Raw genomic sequence first — 20,701 nt, forward strand, 5'->3', positions numbered from 1 at the left:
CTCCCGCGCTTCCTGGCGGCTCCGCGTCCGGCGCCTGTTTGTGCTGCGGCGCTGTGGCCCCGGACGGCCCCGCCACCCCACCCCCGGGAGCCGAGAGCGGCCCCGGGAGAGTCCGAGGGCCCGGGGGGTCTGGAGACTGCGGCCCCGGGCCCACAGCGCCCCCTCCAGGCCCCTTCCCCGCGCCCGATAGCGCCCCCGCGGGGTGGTGGTACGGCGCCCTTCGCGCGCGCCCCGGGGTGCTTCCCCTTCTCCTCTCCCCGGCCGTGGCCCCCGCGGCTTAGACGCCTCCTCCGCCGCCGCCGCTCGGAGCAACCCGGGGGCCGGATGGACGGGGCCGCGGGGCCCGGTGAGTACGGGGCGGGGCGGGCGGCGTGCCCCTTCCCGGAGCGCCCGGCTCGTCGGGTTCTGCCAGAGCTGGACGGCTGTCTGGAGGCGTCCCCGCGTGCTCCTCCGCCCCAGGGGCTCCGAGCATCCTCCACAGTTCCTCCGGTCGCCCTCCCTAGTTGCTTGGGTCCTGCTGTCACTTCGGGCTTCCCCAGCGTCATTCTACGCCCCACGTAACTCCGGGCCCCTCGATGTTTCCCTGCCCCCTGCGTTACTCCGGGCCTCTTCTCGTGGTATTTCAGGTCTTTTTCCTTCTGACCCCCACTGCCCCCTGAGACCTTCACTGTGACTCTGCTCACCACCCACACTCTCTCCTGTCACTCTGGATCTCTTTTGCTGTACTCTGGGTCCTCAGTATGACTCCATTCCCGCACCCCGTCCTCTCTCCTGGTGTTCCCCCGGCTCAGTTACTCAGCTTTCGCTGGAGACCTGAGCTTGCTGTGGGCGCGTGGGGAGGGCTGCGGTCCCTCCCCTCACCAGTGCGGCGCCTCTCTCTGTGGCTCCCACGTTCCTCGGCAGTACTCCATATTTTCCCCCCGGTACTCCATGGTACTCCCAGTCTTTGCGGAGGCTGAGACGGCAGCAGGAAGGGAGCTTTGCCAGGTTTCTCGCCTGCCCTGCCAGAAGGAGGCCCTTGATCCTTTACCACCGTCTCCTCCCCTCTAGACGAGCATTCAAGCCTGGGGCTGCCTGAAAAGGGCAGTCCTACTGTACACATGTAAAGCTGTGGGGAGACAGAATTCCCTCTACACTTTCTTCAGGTGATGGGTACATTCTGAGTACCTCTTGCCCTTTTCCAAGGTGAGGGCCCTGCTCGGGAGGCCCTCCAGTCTCTGAGCCAGCGGCTTCGGGTGCAGGAGCAGGAGATGGAGCTGGTAAAGGCAGCCCTGGCAGAAGCCCTTCGCCTGCTGCGGCTGCAGGTGCCCCGTTCCTCCCTACAGGGTTCTGGCACACCAGCTCCTCCAGGGGACAGGTATGCATGTCGGCACACCCCATTTTTCCTCCTCCTTGGGGCCTGTGGGGCTTCAGGTTAATTCAGCATCTCTCCAGCAGTCTTGCAGCCCCCCCAGGACTGCCACCCACTTGCACCCCCTCCTTGGTGAGCCGAGGCACCCAGACGGAGACAGAGGTGGAGCTCAAGTCATCCCCTGGACCCCCTGGCCTGAGCAATGGACCCCCAGCCCCTCAGGGGGCCAGCGAAGAGCCTAGTGGGACCCAATCTGAAGGAGGGGGCAGCAGCAGCAGTGGTGCTGGCTCCCCTGGCCCCCCGGGGATCCTCAGGCCCTTGCAGCCCCCACAGCGTGCTGACACGTAGGTGTCCTGTGGCCCTGTGGCGGAAGCTGGGAGGGGTGGTAGGATTGCAGAGTACAGTTAGAGGGAATGACCTTCACTATGCCCCCACCAGGCCGCGAAGAAATTCTTCCTCCTCCTCATCCCCCTCAGAGCGGCCTCGGCAGAAGCTCTCCAGGAAGGCAATTTCCTCCGCCAACCTGTTAGTGCGGTCCGGGAGCACAGAGAGGTGGGTGAGGCTTCCCCTCAACCCACCCCGCCCCAGGCGCAGGCTCTTGACTTTCCATGTCCCTCACCTCACATCCCTGGGTGGGGTGGGGGGACCTGATTGCCCAACAGGAATAAAGAAACAAACACTCCTGGGGCGCCTGCTGTGTACCGGGCACTGTGCTAAACTCTCGACCTCCTCCATCTCAGTCAGTCCCCACAACATCCTTGGGGGTTAGGTGGTCTCATGCTGCTCATTGCACAGGTGAGGAAGCAGGCTCAGAGAGGGTAAGTCATTTGCCTGGGGTCACACAGCTAGAGTCAGGATTTGAACCTAACTCTTCCTGACTCCAGTTCCCCTACCCTTTCCACTACATCACAGCACATCTTCCGCGATCCCAAGAGGCTTTTCTAGAAGCTTCCATGGCTTTCATGGACGGCTGTCCCTAGAGCTTCAGCCCTCTTTCCGCTGGATCTACCAAGTATCAATCTATTAATACTTACTTTTAGAGGGCAAGGGGACATCCTAGTGGCCGGATGTAGTTGCCTCAGAGTATGTACGGGCCCCAGGACACCCGAATGTTCATTCTAGCCCTGTCCTTGGCCTGTGCTTTATTCTCTGAAGAGACAGTATCACCTTACTGTTATCTAACGACAGGAATCTCTGGAGAGATGTGGACTTTCTTGCTTGCCTCCCACATCCCTGAGAGGCGGGGCTGGTGTACATTCTCGACTCCCTTTGGTCCCATTTTACAGATGGGGAAATGAAAAGGTCAATAGCGAGGCCTAGTGGCGCGCACGTGTAATCCCAGCTACTGGGGAGGCTGAGGCAGGAGAATTGCTTGAACCCAGGAGGCGGAGGTTGCAGTGAGCTGAGGTCACACCATTGCACTCCAGCCTGGGCGACAGAGCGAGACTGAGGCCTCGTGGTCTGGAGGAGAGAAAGGGCTCTGGCACCCTGCACTGCCTCTTCCAAGCTTTGCGGCCTTGTGCTGTGCACTCAGCCCCTTCAGCCTCAATCTTCTTATCTCTTAAATGGAACTAAAAGTCTCCATCTACTAGGGCCCTGATACTCATGAAGCAAACTACAGGCCTGCAGAAGTGACTGTGGTTTCTGCAGTGACCTCTTTTCTTGTGTCCTGCCCCTCCCCGCTTAGGTCTTGGGACCTGACCCCAATCCCTGTACTTTCTCTCTTGCCAACAGCCGTGGGGGAAAAGACCCCCTCTCCAGCCCTGGTGGCCCTGGATCTCGGAGGAGCAATTACAATTTGGGTATGTACAGAGGGACAGAGAGGAAAACTTGGATGGCAGGGTTAGGATTTGGGCTGTAGCCCCAGGAGCTATTTTGGGTAGGTGTGGTGGGTAGGGTTCTGCTCTGTCTTTCATGGAAGGGGGGTTGTGGGTGGTAGTTGACACCACCCCTTTTCTCTGTAGAAGGCATCTCAGTGAAGATGTTCCTTCGAGGCCGCCCCATTACCATGTACATCCCGTCTGGCATCCGCAGCCTTGAGGAGCTGCCGAGTGGCCCACCGCCAGAGACCCTCAGCCTTGACTGGGTGTATCCTGCCCCCTCCAGTCCCATGGGAACCACCTTTCCCACCTTGGGACCCCTCTTACCTTTATAGTTTTCTCCTGGGTCTATGGAGACAAGGAGCCTTCTAGATCCTCTCCTACCATCATTCTGCTCCAGGCCCTGCCAGCCAGAAGCTCTGTCTTTCTCCCCTCTTCTTCCTCTTGCCCTTGATCTAACCCTTTCCTTGACCGTGGTCTCCACCCCAGTTACGGGTACAGGGGTCGTGACTCCCGCTCTAATCTGTTTGTGCTGCGCTCTGGGGAGGTGGTCTACTTTATCGCCTGTGTGGTGGTGCTGTACCGGCCTGGAGGAGGCCCAGGGGGTCCTGGAGGTGGCGGCCAGAGACACTACCGGGGGCACACAGACTGCGTTCGATGGTGAGGAGTCTGGGGATGGTGGGCTTCGCAGGAAGAGGGTCTGGGGGGATGGAGAAGCAGGAGAAAAGAGTTGCCTTGCTGCTCTGCAAGCTTGGAGAAGGTGTCTTGGATGGTCTTGAGAGACCCTTTCCCTAGAGTGTCTTCCCCCTGCCTTAGCCTTGCTGTTCACCCTGATGGTGTTCGGGTAGCCTCGGGACAGACAGCTGGAGTGGATAAGGATGGAAAGGTAAGGCCAAAGTCAGGGAGCAGGCAGACACGCTATAATTGCACTCCAGTTTTGCTTCACACTTGTGACTCTTCCTCCTCCACCAGCCCTTGCAGCCTGTGGTTCACATCTGGGACTCAGAGACGCTGTTGAAACTGCAGGAGATTGGACTGGGGGCCTTCGAGCGGGGTGTTGGGGCCCTGGCCTTTTCAGCTGCGGTGAGCTGGCCCTGAAGCCTCTAGACCCCCATTCTTGCCTAGGAACCCCACTCTTGCACGTCACCAGGAAGCCTTGGAAGTTCTGGCCTTGCTGAACCCCACCCTGCTGGTTCTCTTGAGAAAGGGACATGTGTGTCAACTTCTTCTGCCCTTTCCATCTGTGATGGTACCTCCTAATCTAATGACCATGAACCCCTGGACCTCCAGGGTTCACTCTGCACCTCCTATGTGTCACCCTTCTTCAGGATCAGGGTGCCTTTCTTTGTGTGGTGGATGATTCCAATGAGCACATGCTGTCGGTGTGGGACTGCAGCCGGGGAATGAAGCTGGCTGAGATCAAGGTGAGGAGTCCACGTGGCTTGGAGGGGCTCTGAGGTTGGGGGTGGGAGTGGTGGAGTGCAGAGAGCTCCAGACTCACCCATACATTTCCTTCCTTTTTGGCTGGGTCACATGGGGCAAATCTCCTAGCTTCTCTGACCCTTAGTTTCTTCATTTGTGACATGGGTTCTGACCTCATGAGGGATAATGTGTTAGGTATTAGGGTGATTAATTATGATTGACAGGGAATAGTGCTCTTAGGGGACCAGGGTTATGAAAGAAGGGTTGTCCTGGGGTTTCTGGACCTCTGCCAGCCAACTGTCATGATGCAAATTGAGGAGAGTCAAGTAGAATGAAGGTACCCAGGGCTTGGTGTGGCTGAATCTAGTGTCTTCCCTTCAGAGTACAAATGACTCAGTCCTGGCCGTTGGCTTCAACCCTCGTGACAGCAGCTGCATCGTCACCAGTGGGAAATCTCACGTCCACTTCTGGAATTGGAGTGGTGGAGTAGGGGTTCCTGGGAATGGGACCCTTACCCGGAAACAGGGTGTCTTTGGGGTGAGGCATGGATAAGTGGAAGGTGATGGGGAGGGCAGAGTGGAAGAGGAAGCACTGGGCTGAGTACTATGGACCCTGAGGTTCCCTAACCCCCACCTGCTCCTGTGATCTTTTTTTTTTTTTTCTTTTGAGATAGTCTTGCTCTTGTCACCCAGGCCGGAGTGCAATGGCAAGATCTCGGCTCACTGCAACCTCCGCCTCCTGGGTTCAAGCAATTCTCCTGCCTCAGCCTCCCAGAGTAGCTGGGATTACAGATGCGCGCCACCACGCCTGGCTGATTTTTGTATTTTGAATAGAGATACGGTTTCATCATGTTGGCCATCGCACCCGGTTTTTTTTTTTTTTTTTTGGAGACAGTGCCTTGCTCTATCACTTGGGCTGGATTGCAGTGCGGGATTTCACCATATTGGCCAGGCTGGTCACAAACTCCTGGCCTCAGGTGACCCGCCCGCCTTGGCCTCCTAAAGTGCTGGGATTACAGGCATGAGCCACTGCACCTGGCCTGCCCTGCGACTTTTAATCTTTGCCCTTCCGTTTGATCTCTGCTGTCTGCTCTCCCCTCCCACTAGAAATACAAGAAACCCAAGTTTATCCCTTGCTTTGTGTTCCTTCCGGATGGAGACATTCTCACTGGAGACTCAGAGGGGAACATTCTCACCTGGGGGCGGAGCCCTTCAGATTCCAAGACCCCGGGCAGGGGTGGGGCCAAAGGTATGTGGCTGGGAGGGGCATCTGGGAAGTGTAGTACTCCAGAGGTTCTGTGGGAACAGAGGAGAGGGTTTCCCATTCCCATCTTTCTTTTTTTTTGAGATGAGGTCTTACTCTGTTGCCCAGGCTGGATTGCAGTGGCGCGATCTTGGTTCACCGCAACCTCCGCCTCCCAGGTTCAAGTGATCCTCCTTCCTCAGTCTCCCAAGTAGCTGGGAGTACAGGCGCACGCCACCACGCCTGGCTAATTTTTGTATTTTTAGTAAAGATGGGGTTTCGCCATGTTGGCCAGGCTGGTCTCGAATTCCTGACCTCAGGTGATCTGCCCGCCTTGGCCTCCCAAAGTGCTGGAATTACAGGTGTGAGCTACCGCACCTGGCCAGGTTTCCCACCTTTTTACCTTGAGAGTTGATAGTTCTCTGGGGGGCTAGTCTAGAAGTGTGTGGGCAGCACAGCAAAGGAGAAACGGCTGGAGCTTTGTGTTTGCCAGATCTCAGGTTCAGATTCCAGTTTTGCTATTAGTTGCCTGGCCTTTAGGAAGTTACCTCATTTCTCTGAGTCTCAGTTGTCCTGTTTGTAAAATGGGGAGAATAACAGATGTGTTGGCAGTATGAGGATGAGAAATAGTAGTCAGTGCATGCAATGGCTGGGAGTTCTTACTGTATTGTGACAGCCAAGCTGGCCCTGTTTCTCACTCCCCTGCATCCCCAAAACATGATCTACCTGGGGCTTTGCCAACAGAGACCTATGGGATTGTGGCCCAGGCTCACGCTCATGAAGGTTCTATCTTCGCCTTGTGTCTCCGGCGGGACGGGACAGTGCTGAGTGGTGGCGGGCGGGACCGCCGGCTGGTACAGTGGGGGCCCGGGTTGGTGGCCCTCCAGGAGGCTGAGGTGAGGGCTGGGCTGGGGTCAAGGGAGCGAGGGAGAAGAGCAATAGTCAGTGGGCTCTTGACATTCTGCTACCACTCTGCAGATTCCTGAGCACTTTGGGGCCGTGCGAGCCATTGCTGAAGGGCTTGGCTCTGAGCTGCTGGTGGGAACCACGAAGAATGCATTGCTGAGGGGAGATCTGGCCCAGGGCTTCTCCCCTGTAATCCAGGTTGGGGATTAAGGGCTCAGGGGAGGAAGGGACAAAGGGGTGTGAGAGAGGGGCAGGAGTGACAGTCATGCTGTGCTGCAGGGCCACACTGATGAGCTGTGGGGGCTCTGCACACACCCCTCCCAGAACCGCTTCCTCACCTGCGGCCACGACCGGCAGCTCTGCCTGTGGGATGGGGAGAGCCACGCGCTGGCCTGGAGCATCGACCTCAAGGTAGAGCCCTGTGCCCCTGGATCCCCCATGCCACACCCACCAGGACACCTGTGGCCACCACGCCTTCCCCAGCACCTTGCCTTCTGCTTCCCAGAGGTGGCCAGTTTGTACTGGTATGGCTGCACTGGCTACTCAAATATTAATTTTTCTGTACTGATTGGTAAAAGCTGATGCTTCTAGTACCACCTGGGCACTCCCTGCTGCCCCCAGAACCCCTCAGACTTCCTCTTGGTCCAGCACGTAAATGGTTAATCTCCAGCACAGCTACTGGCCTCAGTTCCGTGGTTAAATATTTTGGTATCACTCCCTGTGCAAGCTCCAGTGACACCCAGGTATCCCTTCCCTCTCTTCCCATCTTCTCCTTGGGAGTAAGTGGCTTTGAAGTTAGCAGGACAAGGGGTTCACTCTGGTTCCCTCACTGGAAAGACATCGTCTTGAATTCATCTTCTCCCCTCTCCCAGGAGACTGGTCTCTGTGCTGACTTCCACCCGAGTGGGGCAGTTGTGGCCGTAGGACTGAACACGGGGAGGTGAGAGGGAGCCAGGACTCCCAGGAGGGAAAGCAGGGAGGTCTGGGAAGGGTTCCTGGTACTGGGGGAGTGGGCGAGAGTGACCGCCTCTACCCAGGAGCCACCTGTGCCTTGGCACTCCTCTGTGCCTCTCCCTGCAGCCCCTGCCACCCGGGCTCCCCTCCTCTCCTGTGGTAACTGTTTCTCCCCCTCCCCCAACCAGTGTCTCCTCCAAGCCTGGGAGTGGAGGAGGCAGCAGCCCAGGATAGAGAAACAGTGGGAATGGGAGGAGCATAGACAAACACAGGGAAGTGACAGGCTTCCAGCTTGCACAGTGCCTTTGTAGTAGGCCCCTGGTCTGTAGTTTCAGATTCCTTTTTCAGACATCAGAAGCCCCTCAGCCTTTATCCACACTTAGCTCCTTCCCATCTCCCAGCATAAGAATGCAGTGGTGGCCAGGTGCGGTGGCTCACGCCTGTAATTCTTGCGCTTTGGGAGCTGAGGGGGTGGATCACTTGAGGTCAGGAGTTCAATGTCCAACATGGTGAAACCTCGTCTCCACTAAAAATACAAAAATTAGCCGGGCATGGTGGTACGCACCTGTAATTCTACTCAGGAGGCTGAGGCATGAGAATCACTTGAACCCAGGAGGTGGAGGTTGCGGTGAGATCTTGCCACTGCACTCCAGCCTGGGTGACAGAGACTCTGTCTCAAAACAACAACAACAACAACAAAAAACTAAAAAAAAAGAGAATGCAGTTGTGACCTGTCTTTTACATCAGAGCCTTTCTGTGTGTGTCTCTGAGCTTCTCTTATTTGCCATCCCCAAGCCTACCCAGGGTGGCCTCCCTGGGGGTCTCCTTACATCCTGCCTTTTTGTCTTCCTATCTGCCTCCACTTCCCTCCCTTCCAGGTGGTTGGTTTTGGATACAGAGACCAGAGAGATCGTGTCTGATGTCATTGATGGCAATGAGCAGCTCTCAGTGGTCCGGTACAGCCCAGGTGGGAGCCACCCCAACCCTGGACTCACATGCGTCCCTGGCCCTTCCCTCTCTGAGTGACTGTATTTGCAGATGGGTTGTACCTGGCCATTGGTTCCCATGACAACGTGATCTACATCTATAGTGTTTCCAGTGATGGTGCCAAATCCAGCCGCTTTGGCCGCTGTATGGTGAGGAAGTTGGGGCGTGTGGTGGGGCATGATAACAGCTGGGAAACTCAGGGGTCTGATGCATCAGGGGGGCTCTGGGGATGGGAAATGGATGGGATACTTTAAAACTCTTGACCTTTGCTCCCAGGGTCACTCCAGCTTCATCACTCATCTTGACTGGTCCAAGGATGGGAATTTCATCATGTCCAATTCTGGGGACTATGAGATTCTTTACTGTGAGTGGCAGTGGAGCAGGACATGGGGAGAGGGTAATTGGAGTGGGTTTTGTGTAGCGGGGGGCTCTTAGAGGTGTTGTTAGATAAGGAAGTGGAGATGGGGTTAAAGTGGAGTTGGAATTATATGTAGGAGAAATTTTGTGATTTGGAAACAACTAGTTTCACACCATGTCTTGTTGACTTGAGGGAGTCGAAAAATGCGCTAAGAAAAGATTGTTTGGGAAAAGTTTCTCAGGGCAAGTGTGGAGGACTTGACTTATCTAGGGAGGAGGAACTCATGGAAGCTGTTAGAACTTCAGCCAGAGCTCAGGACAGGACGCACCAGGGTGGGTTTCACAGGGGGAGGAGGTGATGCTACTACGGTGACCAGATCACATGCCATCGCCGGGTTTCATGCCAGTCTTTCCAGTCTGGCTTTCCCTGGCATCTTCCCTACTGAGGGCAGGGTGAGAGCTGAGCTGGGCGGACTCCCTCTCCCCAGGGGACGTGGCTGGAGGCTGCAAGCAGCTGAAGAATCGCTATGAGAGCCGAGACCGGGAATGGGCTACCTACACCTGTGTGCTGGGCTTTCACGTTTACGGTGAGCAGGGGCGTGGAACCCTGCCGGAAGGGTGGGGGACAAGGTGGAGCCCAGTTTGGGCTCGGAACGCTGGGCGTGTGTCGTTGGGTGAGAGTCCAGAAACCTGAAGATCCAGCCCGGGAGGCCCCTCTGGCCCTCAGGACCGGGAAGGCTTGCCTGGAACGTGGCAGTGGGTGGCCGCGGCTGCCGGAGCGCCTGAAACGGTGTAGCTCTGGGCCGTGGGTGGCGGTGGGTAGGAGGTCGGGCTGAGGCCGGCCGCTGTGCTAGGCGTGTGGCCGGACGGCTCCGATGGGACCGACATCAACTCCCTGTGCCGCTCCCACAACGAGCGCGTGGTGGCGGTGGCCGACGACTTCTGCAAAGTGCATCTCTTCCAGTACCCGTGCGCTCGTGCCAAGGTGAGGCCGCGGGGATCGCCGGGGTGGGGCCGGTGGGCCCGAGGGCTCAGCTGCCACCGCAACTCTTCCCTCCGGCCCAGGCGCCGAGCCGCATGTACGGGGGCCACGGCAGCCACGTGACCAGCGTCCGGTTCACGCACGACGACTCGCACCTCGTCTCGCTGGGCGGCAAGGACGCCAGCATCTTCCAGTGGCGAGTGCTGGGCGCTGGGGGCGCGGGGCCGGCGCCCGCCACGCCCTCTCGAACCCCCTCCCTGTCCCCCGCCTCCTCACTCGACGTTTGATCGCTGCCTGGCGGGACCGACTGGCCCGGCGGCGTGGCCCCGCCCCGCCCTTCCCCGCCCTAATCCCCCACGACCAGGGGCCGACTCTTTCCTCGACTGACTTCGAGACATTCCCGATCGCGCATTTCCCTGGAGGGCGCGAACGGCGCCCCTGCACACACTGTTTAGACCCGCTGGCTGAGCCGGGCAGCCCCAGCCTAGGCCTTGACTCCCGCTGCCTGCTGAGGGGCAATAAACCAGAACCAAAGTCGCCTCCCGCTGCTTTTGTGGGGCGCTGCCGGGCGCCTCCGGGGCCCTGTGGGGTGGGGACGAAGGAAAAGAGGCGTGCGGAAAGGGTAAGGGAGCGTAGACCATTTATGCAAATGACAGGCAAAGCCGCTTGCAAATAACCTGGCGAAGCGCTAAGGCGCGCGAGTCTTTGGGGCGGGAGGAAGAGCTGCAGGCCTCCAGCGAGGACAGAGTTAAGCCCGACTCCTCTCCCGCCCTCGGAAAAGGGGGTGGGGACGAGATGCGACGGAAATAGCCGAGCGCTGCCCGACAGGAGCCGAACTTCTTCCGGAAGTAGCCGATCTGCGGGGTCTCGCTCTCCGACCTGAGCCGAGCAGTGGGCCTTGTTCTCCGGATCGGCCGAAGGTGTTCCGGAAGGAGGCGAACCCTGAGGCGGGCCCGGCAAGCCTTCCCTGCGGCCGGCAGAGCCCAACGACTAGGGGGACTCTGCGGGGGCGGGGGTAGCTGGAGCCTGGCTCTGGCCTGGCAGGAGCCGAGCTCGTTCCGGAAGAAGCCGAGCGGACGGGGGCCAGCCTCAGCGTCCCAGGAGTGAGGCGATAGCTGCGGCGACGACAGCGCGGGCCGGGATGAACCGCGACGGCTGAGGCAGCAGAGGTGCCGGCTGCGCGGGCCCCAGTGAGACTCCCTCGAAGCGCCAGCCCACCGTTCGGGGCTTTGCCTCGAGCCGAGCCCTGCCCCCGCGAGCCTCCCGGACCCCTTTGTGCGGCCGGAGGCGGCGGCGGGAACGGCCATGGCGGCCAATATGTACCGGGTGGGAGGTGAGTACCGGGCGCAGGGGTACGGGACCCGGGGCGGGAGAGGTTGGGGTCGGGACCTGAGGGGCTCGGCACCGGGTGGCGCGAGGCGCAGCGTATGGGGCAGCGTGGACCGGAGCGCGGACCGGAACCGGAACCGGGAGACTAGGAGAGAGGGTGCGAGGAACCGCGACGCGGCAGGGCGCCGAGACTCCCAGAGAGAAGCTGCGGGCAGCCCCGACGGCACTTTCAGGGCTGCGTCGGGGGCTTCCCGGGGCACGGAGTGGGCTTCGGAAACCGGTTCCGAAGGAGCTGACAGGGTAGGGAGGGAACGCGAGGGGCTGGGGCGACGGCTTTGCCACCGCGGGGGAGCCGCCCGGAGGTTTCCTCTTCCCAGGCGTTATTGTGCGCTTCGGTTCGAAAAGGTAGGGGCCCTGCGCTAGAGCGAACAATTACTTCGCCGCGACTGGGGTGCAACTCATCGCTGAGTTGTGGGGACTGCAGGGGAACCCCTGCTTCTTGCCTGTTCCTTAAGGCTCTCTTTTGAGTAAAGGATCTGATTTTAGAACTAGGTGTGGTGGGGATGGGGGACATCCTTATTTTCTCTTAGTCTGTCCACTTTCACATCTCAGCGCCCTCTCTACCTGAATCCTTATCTCCTTTTGATCCACTCAGGCCAACTTTCTCTCCTACCCTGGTGCTCTGTGTCTCCCATCTCCTCTGATCTTCGTGGTTCTCCCCCCTCCCTTCCCTTACAGATTACGTCTATTTTGAGAACTCTTCCAGCAATCCTTACCTGGTTAGACGGATTGAGGAGCTCAACAAGGTGAGTGGAGCAGAATCCCTCTCCCTCCCTCCCGCAGTGGTCTCTTCTGAGGTTTCTAACTTCTGGTGGAAGAGAGGATGCTATACTAAGTACCCATTCATATTCATTCATTCATTCATTGGATGTATTCAGGAAAGGCCATTGAGAGGTTAGCAGGAACTTTACTGTTCTGTCTCTTGGGGGCAAAGGAAAGGGATTTGGAAGTCTGTCCTTGAATGTAAGTCTTTACTCATATTTTCTTGGGCTTTTAAATTTAGGTCCCTCTGAAACTTACTGTTATTTGTCTCTTTGTGCATTTCTGTTCCCAGATGATCAATTTTCACTGCTACGTTGTTTTGTTTTTGTTTTTTTCCTCCCCTTAGACTGCAAATGGAAATGTGGAGGCAAAGGTTGTCTGTCTTTTCCGGCGCAGGGACATTTCTAGTAGCCTCAACAGCCTGGCTGATAGTAATGCCAGTGAGTATCTTCATCCCTTTCTTTTCCTCCTTACCCATCATCTGAGGCCTGGGCATGTCCCTGCAGGTATTTCCCCTGGTAGCATGCCCAAGGCAGAGGTGTGAGTTTGGGGGTGGGAAATGGCTGGCCTGAGGAGGGAGGCCTGTTTTTACACGTTGGGGTTGGAAGCAGGGTGGGAAGACTGTGATAAGGAAAGCCATAGTATGGTTTGTGTATGAGAGTAAGAGAGACATGATAACGTTTATTTAGGGTATGAGGACGAGCTTTAGAGAAACAATGCTTTTCTAAAGGGGGGCAGTTTGGGGTACATTGAGACAGTAGGTGGTGACTGAAGGTCAACGTGAAGAGGAAGAGATTGTACTGAGAAGCCTGCGTAACAGAGAAGCAGGCTTATTTTGTAATCACAAGGTGGTGAGAGTACCTGGAAGTTAGAAGATGGCTGGAAGTTTTCTTGCGCTTTTTAATTTCTCGCCTCGCCCATTTCCCCGCCCACCCGTCTCCATTTTACATCTTTCCCTTTTCATTTTGCCCTATCTTCATTCTCTTTAAGGTCTCATCTTGTTTTTTTAAAAAACATATTTTCCTTAGTTTCTTTTTCCTTTCCTGCTTTGGTTTTCTTTTTCCTTCCTTTTGTTCCACCTTTCTAAATTATTTTCCTTTTTCAGACTGCTCTGGGTGAGAAGGGGTTAAAGAGGAGCCCGGCTTACCAAGTTCCCTGGCCCTTTAGGGTTTCCAGCCCCATCTGGCAGGGGCTGACCTTGGCCTTGTCCAATCAGACAGGGTGTTGGGGGTGTGGTCCCCCTTGCCTTAGCACCGGGTTTCCGGAGCACACAAGCGAGGGGTGGAGCCTACTGCACAACCCCCCCTTCTCCCTGAGGTTGGGAACAATGCACCAATGAGCCTGGGGCTGAGGCTCTTCTGCCCCCTCCCACTTTGGTTGGCGCCTAGCCAGGTTAACCCCTTCTGCTAGGTTTCAGGGCAAGCTGCAGCTCCTTGGGGAGGAAGGTGTTGGCACTGGCTTGAGAGGTGTTGTCCTTGGAATCCCCAGGAACTATTATTAGCCAAGTAGAAAATGAGGGATAGTTAGGGCTGCATGTGATGTTTTAGAGCAAAGAGTCTCCTGAAATTGAAAAGAACTGGTAAACACAGTCTTGTGTGATATTTTTTCATCTTGAGTTCCTGGACCTCAGGCTGGTTTAGCAAGAAAGAGACAAGTGTGATGTTCTTGCTGGCCTGTTGTGGACTTTGGTGTCTGAGTACTGGCAGCTGGGTATCGATGTATTTCTACAGCATTCTTCGTACTCTCAGCAGTTCTTCTCTAAGAGCATTACTGATAGAGTTGGGAGCATCTATGATGGGGCATAGAACTAAGAAGGAAAGCTGGTAGGGTAAGGGTATAGAAGGCAGATGCCTGGGAAATGTGAGAAAAAAACAGCCGAGATAAGAAATATTTTCCCTTTTTCCCTAAGTTAGAGTTTCCAGGGTGGTGTTTTGCTGGATCCATTTCTGACTTGGTTTCTTCCTCCTTAATCTCCCAGGGGAGTTTGAAGAGGAATCAAAGCAGCCAGGGGTGTCTGAGCAGCAGCGCCATCAACTGAAGCACCGGGAACTTTTTCTTTCTCGGCAATTTGAATCATTACCAGCCACCCACATACGGTACAGGACAACTGGGGCCAGCATAGCCTGCGTGCACTTAAGTAGAAGATGGAGAGAAGGAGGTGGTATTGAGAGATGCTGTGGGGAGGGAGAGTGGGGCTTACCAGGGTTTTCCAATCTCTCTCCTATAGGGGGAAATGCAGTGTGACCCTCTTGAATGAGACAGATATCTTGAGCCAGTACCTGGAAAAGGAGGTGAGAAAGAGATGTTGAGAGAAGAGCGAGGGGAATGGGTATTGCCCGCAAAAGGGAGGGGGAAAGGAGGACAATGATGAGGTACAGGGTTGCCAGACTGCCGGTTATGGAAACTCAGATACACCTCCCTCCCCGCCGCCTATGTGGATTGCTGCCCTGCTTACCTTGTCTCTCCCCAACTCCAGGACTGCTTTTTTTACTCACTGGTGTTTGACCCTGTGCAGAAGACACTTCTAGCTGATCAGGGCGAGATTAGAGTTGGTTGCAAATACCAAGCTGAGATCCCAGATCGCCTAGCAGAGGGTAAGCAACAGGACAAGATGGTACGGCTACCAGGTTATCTAATTCCAAGGGGCACTTTAACATTATAGTCTCTGTGAATGGCGTCACCTGGGGTTGTGCAGTGCACCATCTGCAGGGCTCTCTGCCATGACCCTGACAAAATGGGCCCGTAGGAACCTGAAAAGGGAAAATGGGAACAGTTGGGAAGAGAAGTTGGAGAGTTGATAGAATCCAAGCAGAGGAAGAGGAAGGAGGAGGTGCTATTGTGAATGAAAAGACATCAACTGTTTTCCCCTGCCCTCTCCCTGTTGATGCTATTGTTCTGTTCTCCAGGAGAATCTGATCATCGGAACCAACAGAAGATGGAGATGAAGGTCTGGGACCCAGACAACCCTCTCACAGACCGGCAGATCGACCAGTTTCTCGTGGTGGCCCGGTGAGGGGTGGGTGGATAGGGAAGATGGGCTGGGGGAGGTGTGCACATTGTTCTGAGTGCCATGGTTCTTAGAGATGGACTTTATTTCTTTCATTGCCATGGATGTTTTTCTTCTTTCTCCTCTGGCTTAGTTTCCCAGCCCACTTGGGCTTTTGACTTTTCTTTCGCTTTTGACTTCTCAATTTCTCCCTTAGAGCTGTGGGAACCTTTGCAAGAGCCCTAGATTGCAGCAGCTCCATTCGGCAGCCAAGCTTGCACATGAGTGCAGCTGCTGCCTCCCGAGATATCACCCTGGTGAGCAGAAGTTCGTGGGTAGTTGGGCAGACTGGGCTTTCTGGGGACTTGCAGAGCCTGGGGACAGGAGAGGAGGGTATCTCTGAGGGAGTGGGAGTGTTTTTTTTTTTTTTTTTTTTTTTTTTTTTTTTGAGATGGAGTCTTGCTCTGTCGCCCAGGCTGGAGTGCAGTGGCGCAATCTCAGCTCACTGCAAGCTCCGCCTCCCGGGTTCACGCCATTCTCCTGCCTCAGCCTTCCGAATAGCTGGGACTACAGGCACCCGCCACCACGCCTGGCTAATTTTTTGTATTTTTAGTAGAGACGGGGTATCACTGTTTTAGCCAGGATGATCTCGATCTCCTGACCTCGTGATCTGCCTGCCTCCGCTTCCCAAGGTGCTGGGATTATGGGCGTGAGCCACCGTGCACGGCCGGGAGTGGGAGTGTTTTAAGGAGCAGGAAGGGAGTGGTGCCAAAAGTTTCAGGTCCTAAGTTGCTCTCCATCTTCCCTGTAGTTTCATGCCATGGATACCTTGCAAAGGAACGGCTACGACCTGGCTAAGGCCATGTCGACCCTGGTACCCCAGGGAGGCCCGGTGCTGTGTCGGGATGAGATGGAGGAATGGTCAGCCTCAGAGGCCATGCTATTTGAGGAGGCCCTAGAGAAGTATGGGAAGGACTTCAATGATATTCGCCAGGATTTTGTAAGTGGATGGCACTAGGAGGAGAGGTGGGAGAGATGACAGGTGAGGGAACCAGGACCTGGGGCCAGATGCCAGCTCATTCTTCCTCCCTCTGCCCCCCTTAGCTACCCTGGAAGTCACTTGCCAGCATAGTCCAGTTTTATTACATGTGGAAAACCACAGACCGGTATATTCAGCAGGTATCATCTGGGCTGGGGAGGGTGGACCATAGCCTACCTGCTGACCTCTGCCTTTGAAGTTGATGACATTCTCCCTGCTATGAGGCTCTGATCCTTCTCTTTCTTTTTCCTTCTTACAGAAAAGATTGAAAGCTGCTGAAGCAGACAGCAAACTGAAACAGGTCTACATCCCCACCTAGTAAGTGTGGTGGGTAGGGGAGACCAGAGTGTTTTCCTTCTGTTCCCCTAACTTGTGCGTTCCTCAGTGATTGGGGGTGGGCAGGAGGTAGGGGCACACTGAGAGTGGAAATTGATTCTTTTCCTTGACCAGTTTCTTGGTTTTTTCCCTTCTCCTTGCCTTCCCCATTAGCACTAAGCCAAACCCTAACCAGATCATTTCTGTGGGTTCAAAACCTGGCATGAATGGGGCTGGATTTCAGAAGGGCCTGACTTGTGAGAGTTGCCACAGTGAGTTACGGGGGCACCGGGATGGTGGGGATGGGTGGAAGGCGTGCTGTGGCCCAAGAATCTGAGGGACTCAGGTAGCATGCTTCTTCCCTGTCCCCCTCCTGTCCGTGTTCTACAGCCACGCAGTCTGCTCAGTGGTATGCCTGGGGCCCACCTAACATGCAGTGCCGCCTTTGTGCTTCCTGTTGGATCTACTGGAAGAAGTATGGGGGACTGAAGACCCCAACTCAGCTTGAGGGGGCCACTCGGGGCACCACGGTAAGGATCAGTGGGAAGAAAAGCAGGGGAGAGCAGTAAGCATATTCATGTGAGCTTAGGTGAAGGCCAGAATATTCCACTCTTTATATGGTGATGGTTTGATGGGCGGGGGGTGCTTGATGCTGGTTGGGGAGACACATAGGCCAAGAGGTCAGTAAAGAGATTAGACAGGAATAAATTGTCCCCTGCAGGGAATGGAAGAAAGAAGGGAGCCTCAGTGCTGATTTTTGCTCTCTCTCTTTCCTATGCTCTTCTTCTAGGAGCCACATTCAAGGGGTCATTTGTCCAGACCTGAAGCTCAAAGTCTCTCTCCTTACACAACCAGCGCCAACCGGGCCAAGCTACTGGCTAAGAACAGGCAAACTTTCCTGCTTCAGACCACAAAGCTGACCCGTCTTGCCAGACGCATGTGCAGGGACCTATTACAGCCAAGGAGGGCTGCCCGACGGCCTTATGCTCCTATCAATGCCAATGCCATCAAAGCAGAGTGTAAGGGCAGGGAGTAGTGGGGCTGGTGGTGGGTTTAGGGTTGCTCTGCCCAGAGACCGTTGTTTCTCTGGATGTCTAATAACAGGAGGGATGGTAGGCCACAGATAATTTTTTTAAGATTAGACTTGGCTTCTGGCCTCAGAGGAGACCTGAATGGTGAAGCCCTTCAGAAGCTTTCATCTTTGTTCTCCAGGCTCCATTCGACTTCCTAAGGCCGCCAAGACTCCATTGAAGATTCACCCTCTGGTGCGGCTGCCCCTGGCAACTATCGTCAAAGATCTGGGTATGGGATGGGGACCAGTGAGGGTGGCGTCAGGCTCCCAGGCCTTTCCCTGTCTGACATCTCTCCCCTTGCTTTTTTTCTTCCTCATGGTGTCCTCAGAGATTTAGTCTAACAAACTGTACTTTTGTTGTTTAATAATTTTTTTTGTAAACTATTCAGTATTACTGTACTGATTTGATAAGGTCATACTGATATTTGAAATACTAGTGATAGCTTGCCAGAACATTCCCCCATTGCTACTTTTGGGGATGCCCAGGTAAACTGGTCCAGGGAAGAGAGATGGAAGTAACAAAGGGGAACTGTGTAGGGAGGAAAAGGTGCGAAAGTTTTCTGTTTTTTTCCAGTGGCCCAGGCACCCCTGAAACCAAAAACACCCCGGGGTACCAAGACCCCGATCAACAGAAACCAGCTGTCCCAGAACCGGGGACTGGGGAGCATTATGGTGAAACGGGCCTATGAGACTGTGAGTTGACAGAAAGGGGTGGGCCAAATTGAGCTGGGTGGGCTTTTGTTTCTTATAGGAGTCTGAGAGGGTCCCTTCCCTCATTGTGCCATCCTACCCCTTTTCCAGATGGCAGGGGCAGGGGTTCCTTTCTCTGCCAATGGAAGGCCTCTGGCTTCAGGGATTCGTTCAAGCTCACAGCCAGCAGCCAAGCGTCAGAAACTAAACCCAGCTGATGCCCCCAATCCTGTGGTGTTTGTGGCCACAAAGGATACCAGGTAGGGCGTCTACCATGGGAGGGGTTGAGAGGGACAGTCCAGGCTGGTGAGTGTGGGGAGTAGGAGTGTCAGAGCAAGAGCTCCAGGAAGGCTGTGGATGCAGGGTGGGGATGCCAGAAAAGAATGGGCCAGAAGGCAGAATTGCACTGTGGAATGTGGGGCTTCACCTGGAGGTCTTAATGCTCTCTAAGCCTTTTCTGTTTCCCACTTGCTCTTTCTGGCCAGGGCCCTACGGAAGGCTCTGACCCATCTGGAAATGCGGCGAGCTGCTCGCCGACCCAACTTGCCCCTGAAGGTGAAGCCAACGCTGATTGCAGTGCGGCCCCCTGTCCCTCTACCTGCACCCTCACATCCTGCCAGCACCAATGAGCCTATTGTCCTGGAGGACTGAGCACCTGTGGGAAAGGGAGGTGGGCTGAGAGGTAGAGGGTGGATGCCCAGGGCACCCAAACCTCCCTTCCCTTTCGTGTCGAAGGGAGTGAGGAGTGAATAAGGAAGAGAGCAAGTGAGTGTGTGTCCCTGGAGGGGTTGGGCGCCCTCTGGTGTTACCACCTCGAGACTTGTCTCTTGCCTCCATGCTTGCCGATGGAGGACAGACTGCAGGAACTTGGCCCATGTGGGAACCTAGCCTGTTTTGGGGGGTAGGACCCACAGATGTCTTGGACAGTTTTGGGGGGAGGGTTTTCTAATTTTTTAAAAATTTTGCCTCCCTTTGTGAAAGGGGATGGGGAGGGGAAGAGTAAACAGATAACAGGTGGTGGTACCTGGTTGGGGGAGGGGGGCGTGCACTGCCATGTCTTTTTTTTTTTTTTTTTTTTTTTTTCCTAATTGGGGGTTTCTCTTTCTGTCCGGTGTCCGGACTTTCCTAATTGGAGTTTGAGGCCCCTAAGCTGGCATCAACCCCAGGCCACGCTCGCTCTTTCCTTCCCTCCCCTCCCCCTCTGCCTTTTGTACGCCAGTTCTCAGAAATAAAGATCTTTTGTCCGTTTTTTTAACCTCGGATTCTGTAATTGGTTCTTATAGTAACAAATAAAAAGCTGTTTTCTTCAGCTTCTCCTGGCTCAGCTGTTCTTTGCCATGGGTGTGTGTTGTGTGTGTGTTGGGGGTGTCTTTGAGAGGGAAAATAAAGGACAAAGGACAACAAAGGAGGTACAGATGGTTCTTGCCCTGGGAACAGCTTTATGAGATATGCAGCCTGGACCGAGGCGGCTTGCTCCAGCTAGCCTTCTTGTGGGACCCAAACTGCTCCCCAGCTCCCAGTGGTGCTGGAGCTCAAGAACCATCTTGGCCCAGATTCATTCAAAGGAGTTGAGATGAGCTTTCTGGATGACTGGTGGCCTCCATAGGAAAGGAGAATGGGGGTGTTTCTTCCTCTGTTTCCTACCTCTTACTTCCTCTCTCTTTTATTTAAGGAATTCTGGAAGTTGCTAGCAGCCAGGGTAACATGTATACCCCCTTGGGGGTGGTGGTGGGGTTATAGGAAGATCCCCTTACCTAGCTGTGTGGTGTATTTGGCAGACGAGAATTCTACCACTGAACCACCCTAGCACCTCTGGGTGTATGTGTACAGCCTGCTGCTTCAGGATCCTCAAGGCCAGTCTCAGCAACTGCCTTGATATCCTGATCCACTGTAGCACTGTTTCCTGCCTTAAAGGTTTGGGACACTGAGATTAGATGCCTGAGCTGAGCCCATTAGAAGGAACACCTTAGGACAGAGAACAAGAAGTTCAGCCCGCTATGTGCTCCTTGGGCACTTCCTTCAGAGATGGGGAACAGCCTCAGCAGTAGTGACTTGCTCAAGGTCAAAGACCTTGGTGTCTGCCTTAGGTCGACTGCTCTTTGCGCCATTCAAAGCTGTGGGCTGATAACCACAGCACAAGCTGCCGAGCCCATCTGAGTCCTCTCCACCTCGTTATGGTCCCTGTCCCTAGGGCATCCCCAACTCCCGTAGTGCCTCCCTGTCCTGAGCCTACACCTCGGCGGTGTTGGGATGAACTGACAATTATACCAGGTGGGGGTTGACAGCATTCGCCCCCTCCAGTGTCTAAACTCAGTTACCGGCATTCGGTTTTGTCTTGTCGCATTGCTTTGAGGTGCGCCAGTAGCTCTGGCGCCTCCGGAGCACACCACGCAGCCCACTACTGGGGAAGGAATGGGCCTGGCTCCA

At 55.4% G+C, this 20,701-nt stretch overlaps 2 protein-coding genes across 12 annotated transcripts; both read left to right on the top strand.

Moving 5' to 3' along the window:
• Nucleotides 1-17: 17 nt before the first annotated feature.
• Nucleotides 18-10,697, top strand: EML3 (EMAP like 3). Of its 10 annotated transcripts, none has more exons than XM_054440190.2 (22): nt 18-346; nt 1,186-1,357; nt 1,435-1,695; nt 1,790-1,903; nt 3,086-3,153; nt 3,316-3,439; nt 3,661-3,831; nt 3,988-4,057; nt 4,144-4,254; nt 4,500-4,595; nt 4,975-5,130; nt 5,700-5,841; nt 6,580-6,731; nt 6,814-6,939; nt 7,021-7,152; nt 7,614-7,681; nt 8,574-8,662; nt 8,734-8,831; nt 8,959-9,046; nt 9,528-9,626; nt 9,894-10,024; nt 10,105-10,558. In XM_054440190.2, exons 1-22 carry the CDS (start codon nt 325-327, stop codon nt 10,306-10,308), a joined length of 2,694 nt encoding a protein of 897 aa, XP_054296165.1. In that variant the 5' UTR covers nt 18-324; the 3' UTR covers nt 10,309-10,558. The 10 variants fall into 10 exon arrangements, with proteins under 10 accessions (XP_054296165.1, XP_054296161.1, XP_054296164.1 ...); XM_054440191.2 differs by having other exon boundaries at nt 38-346; nt 1,438-1,695; XM_054440186.2 differs by lacking the exon at nt 7,614-7,681 and having other exon boundaries at nt 7,021-7,265; nt 10,004-10,024; nt 10,105-10,697.
• Nucleotides 10,134-19,583, top strand: MTA2 (metastasis associated 1 family member 2). Of its 2 annotated transcripts, none has more exons than XM_054440198.2 (18): nt 10,134-11,354; nt 12,089-12,156; nt 12,519-12,612; nt 14,151-14,268; nt 14,400-14,463; nt 14,649-14,766; nt 15,079-15,181; nt 15,376-15,475; nt 15,970-16,158; nt 16,263-16,337; nt 16,457-16,515; nt 16,687-16,784; nt 16,903-17,042; nt 17,303-17,531; nt 17,725-17,814; nt 18,159-18,277; nt 18,386-18,534; nt 18,760-19,583. In XM_054440198.2, exons 1-18 carry the CDS (start codon nt 11,327-11,329, stop codon nt 18,923-18,925), a joined length of 2,007 nt encoding a protein of 668 aa, XP_054296173.1. In that variant the 5' UTR covers nt 10,134-11,326; the 3' UTR covers nt 18,926-19,583. The 2 variants fall into 2 exon arrangements, with proteins under 2 accessions (XP_054296173.1, XP_063526933.1); XM_063670863.1 differs by lacking the exon at nt 10,134-11,354 and adding an exon at nt 11,733-11,755.
• Nucleotides 19,584-20,701: the final 1,118 nt, after the last annotated feature.

Source organism: Pongo pygmaeus, chromosome 9 (genome assembly GCF_028885625.2).
Source record: "Pongo pygmaeus isolate AG05252 chromosome 9, NHGRI_mPonPyg2-v2.0_pri, whole genome shotgun sequence".
Classification (NCBI taxonomy): domain Eukaryota; kingdom Metazoa; phylum Chordata; class Mammalia; order Primates; family Hominidae; genus Pongo; species Pongo pygmaeus.

Bases quoted from the DNA above. Each gene is read 5' to 3' on its own strand.
- EML3 (XM_054440186.2), top strand. From the start codon at position 325: ATGGACGGGGCCGCGGGGCCCG. The intron at 4,255-4,499 runs GTGAGCTGGCCC...ACCCTTCTTCAG, and splicing joins CCCTGGCCTTTTCAGCTGCG to GATCAGGGTGCCTTTCTTTG. The intron at 10,025-10,104 runs GTGAGGCCGCGG...CCTCCGGCCCAG, and splicing joins ACCCGTGCGCTCGTGCCAAG to GCGCCGAGCCGCATGTACGG.
- MTA2 (XM_054440198.2), top strand. From the start codon at position 11,327: ATGGCGGCCAATATGTACCGGGTGGGAG. The intron at 11,355-12,088 runs GTGAGTACCGGG...CTTCCCTTACAG, and splicing joins CAATATGTACCGGGTGGGAG to ATTACGTCTATTTTGAGAAC. The intron at 18,535-18,759 runs GTAGGGCGTCTA...CTTTCTGGCCAG, and splicing joins GTGGCCACAAAGGATACCAG to GGCCCTACGGAAGGCTCTGA.